This window comes from Salmo salar, chromosome 16, assembly GCF_965601325.2.
Source record: "Salmo salar chromosome 16, fSalSal1, whole genome shotgun sequence".
Lineage (NCBI taxonomy): Eukaryota > Metazoa > Chordata > Actinopteri > Salmoniformes > Salmonidae > Salmo > Salmo salar.
Window position 1 is genome coordinate 42,744,283 of NC_138306.1, and position 3,938 is coordinate 42,748,220.

The 3,938-nt window shown below is 41.9% G+C and overlaps 1 protein-coding gene across 2 annotated transcripts in view; it reads left to right on the forward strand.

Annotated features, from left to right (window-relative positions):
* The window catches only part of LOC106573829 (ceramide synthase 1), a 51,486-nt gene extending 47,553 nt beyond the window's left edge, over nt 1-3,933 (forward strand). For both annotated transcript variants that reach the window (XM_014149198.3, XM_014149199.3), the window contains exon 7: nt 773-3,933. In XM_014149198.3, coding sequence (XP_014004673.1) covers nt 773-815 — 43 coding nt within the window. In that variant the 3' untranslated portion in view covers nt 816-3,933. The remainder of the gene's footprint in view (nt 1-772) is intronic.
* The last annotated feature ends 5 nt before the right edge of the window (nt 3,934-3,938 follow it).

Sequence of the window (3,938 nt, forward strand, 5' to 3'; positions counted from 1 at the left end):
TAATAGGTTAATGTTGCATAGGTTTACATATAAAAAAAGAATCTGAGCAGTATATCTCGGGTTGCAATTTGACTCAGTGATCTTGACTCAGAAAAGGTTGGTGACCACTGCTGTAGAGCTGTAGACAACCTCATGCCTATAACGTGCGCTTTCCAAACAACCCCTACGCACTTCAGTGTGTGCAGATCTGAAATAACCAGATACAGTAGGTGTGATAAATATGGCGGACTACAGTCGGGAAAAACATCCACTTTTTAAATGAAAGACCACCATACATTGATGAATAGTGTTGTTCCATTCCATCCTTGGGTGTAGCTGTCCTCCTCAATCTTCTTGGAATTCTGCGTAGTATTCCTTTGAGCCGGTGGTGGTGCCATCATTATGTCATTATATTGCGATCTGGTCGTATTGCTATCTGAAGATTGCCATCCACACACCCTGTTAAACCTCCAGTGAGCTCTCCCCTGGAGGAAGTGCCTCTGCTTTAGCGTGACACACATGGATTTGTTCACTGTCCCCTCTTGTAACCCCAGTAACCTGTGCTCTGTCAGTCCACTCAGTGTGTGTTGGCCTTGTCTTGTGTAGCAAAGATAGAGAGGAACCAAGAGCTGCGCTTATTGAGGTGTGCTTACGCGGTACGGCCTGACCCTGCCCTTATCTGGTGCCCTTGAACACCAGTGATATATTTTTGATATTACCATGTGTGCATAGCTGATCACCTTTTCTCTGGCTGACGATTGGTCATTTTTCTTCTCTCCTCTCCTTCTCACAGGAAGAACTTGCAGAACGGGATCACCAAGGAGAAGCATCTATAATGGCCTCTAGCTCTATCTCCTGGCACTTAACTCTGAATGCAAGCAACCTACATTTAGGTCTAAGTGAATCGGAAAACATCAAATTAGAAAAGTGATAATTTTTCATTCCGTTTTGTCATTGTGTTATTATATCACGTGACCTTTGTCTTATATTAACATTAGATTTGAAGAAAAAGAAAGGTGTGAGTTATGTGAATGTCCTCTCGTGTAGTCTACAGGGGCATTTAGCAGTCGTGTCAGCTCTAACAAACATAAGACAAGGTTGAGCTATTGATTTTTAGACGTCTAGACCTATAAAAAATAAAAGATAACGTGCACACGTTGGAGGACAGGGCTCTATTCAGTCTGTCGCTGAAGCGTTACAGATTGCGATATAAAATGTAAAGGTAATTCTTTTTTTTTTGCCTTTAAATTTAATCACAATGTAATGCTGAACTTCCGCAATACGAATTGATTAGAGCCCTAAAGCACTCACAGTCACCATGTCAAAGGTCCTCTCTAGTATAGTATCAGGTTTCAGGTAAGACCCAAGTGCAGACTGTGTAGAAGTAACAATGTTTAGTGTAACAGGGGCAGGCAAACAACAGGTCAAGGCAGGCAGGGGTTGATAATCCAGAGTAGTGGGGCCAAGGTACAGGACGGCAGGCAGGGTCAGACAGGTCGGTAATCCAGAGTAGTGGGGCCAAGGTACAGGACGGCAGGCAGGCTCAGACAGAAGGTCGGTAATCCAGAGTAGTGGGGCCAAGGTACAGGACGGCAGGCAGGGTCAGACAGAAGGTCGGTAATCCAGAGTAGGGGCCAAGGTACAGGACGGCAGGCAGGGTCAGACAGAAGGTCGGTAATCCAGAGTAGTGGGGCCAAGGTACAGGACGGCAGGCAGGGTCAGACAGAAGGTCGGTAATCCAGAGTAGTGGGGCCAAGGTACAGGACGGCAGGCAGAGTGGTCAGGCAGTTAGGCTCGGAGCCAGGGGTCAAAACCAGGAGAGCGAGAAAAGAGAGACTGGAAACAGCAGGAGCTGAGCCCCAAACCACTGGTAGGCTTGCACAAATAAGACAGACAGAAAACACAAGTATAAATACCCAGGGGATAAGTGGGGAAGATGGGTGACACCTGGAGGAGGGTGGCGACAAGCACAAGGACAGGTGAAACAGATCAGTGCGTGACATATAGAGAGAACTGGATCTGCGTTTTTTAAAGATCCTTCCTCTAAAAGCCTAGTGGCTTTTGTAAGTTTATACTCTCTCTTATTTCAGGAGTGAAGGCTAAAATACTAAAGGGAACTTTTGCATCATGTCACCATTGTGGGTGAGAGGGTGCATGTAAGGTGCTGGTTTTGTTTTCCAAACATGTATTCATTTTCTTATCATCGCACAGGTCGATAGTGACCACATATACATTTCTTCAGCCTGACCTGCAATATTTGAAGAGCCACATCGGTGTAGTATTGATGTCTTTTAAATGTGAATGACTTGTGAACCAATTACATTTTACATTTTTTTTTTGCTGTTGTTTGATAGGCATTCGAAATATTGCTTGCATTCCTGTATGGAAAATGCATTGTCATATTTTCTGTTTTTTTAGCTTCTGTTGTCGCACTGAAATGAAGGCATACAAGCCGATAGCTGGTTAATGATAGCCGATGTAGCTGAACTTGATTGACTGGGTTGAGTATCATCCTTATGATTTTGGTAAAGAGATGGATTTGAATAATAACCAATATGGTGGTGGTTGTCAGGTTCACAGAAAAATTTAAGCAAATGGCCTTTACTTGTGTAAAAGAAGATACAAATCAAATATGAAAAACATCCAGATATGGTATTCAGGAATGCATGACATTGCAATGGTTTTGGAAGATTCTATGAAGTCATAAGAAAAAAACACAAATTAAGAAAACTACAAACTATGTAATCTTAAACTTTTATCAATGTGCAGAACTGACTTTAAAAAAGTTAAGTAATTAGAGCAGACCGTCACACACTCCAAATGGTTCTGTCTTACATTTGAATGTGCCACTGGTTGTGTGTGCCTGTGTTCCGCAACTCTCCAGTTTTTTTCTTTGCTGTGCCTGTGACATAAGGGGTGCTGTCCTTTTCGATCAAATTCAACCTCTTTCGTTTTGATGAACAGTATGCTTGTGCTGGAACAGGCCACAGATGTCGGCAGGTAGAAGTGTCCATAGTTGTGGATGTGTCTTCCAGTCCCCAGCACTAGCTACCACTAGTGCCAGTGACTGGGATTACCTAGATTTTGATATTACATGCAATTATCATTATAGATTTTGTTAAATTGCTGCTGTTTCTTAAAACACTGTAATCCAGTCGTGTGTCCCTTTTCCTGTGTATGCGTTGGTTAATGGTTTATATCTACCATGGTACTGTCCACAAAGGTGTGCACTTTCCCTCCATTTCTGTCCAGCTCTCTCCTGGTCTGTCCTCTCCACCACAGACAACCATCAACAACCAGATTGGCTTTGAGGTGAAATTACTCACAGCAAATTCCCTCTGTTCAAGAAACAGTATACTCCCCTTTCCCCCCAAAGAAATTACATTAGTTTCAGAAAGACTAATCACTTTTGTAAGTTTTATTTTGAGGCAGATCTGGCAGCTTGTGACTAGCATTAAATATATAGAAGTCCATCCACAGTTCAGAATGAAAATGTGGAAGAATAATGATTCTATGCGTTGCATTAATGCTTTAATGTGCCAAAAATGTTGATCTTTATCACAAGTGTTCTGATGAGATGCCTGGACCTGGGTGGCTAGAAAGAGATGTTATAATGGATATGAAGGGTGTATGCCTCACAGGTGTTTCTTACAAATTGCACTGTCATTTATCGCTGTTTTTTTGATTGTCAGAAAATAGGAATGCAGGTAGATTTGGGATTTTTTACAAATTTCTGAACGTTAAGAATCAAATGGTATGAAATAGTTAATTGGTTTTAGGTAAATATTTCTTGGACCACTGACACACTGCGAGGTCTCTACCATCAGCCCCAAGTTTCAATTTGACCACTTGGGTATGACAGGTACTGACTTGTAATAAAACAATAATTCCATTCAACCAGTGTTATTGTATTATGTTTTCCCATAAAATAAAATGTGTTCATTTGAAAAGAAACTGAC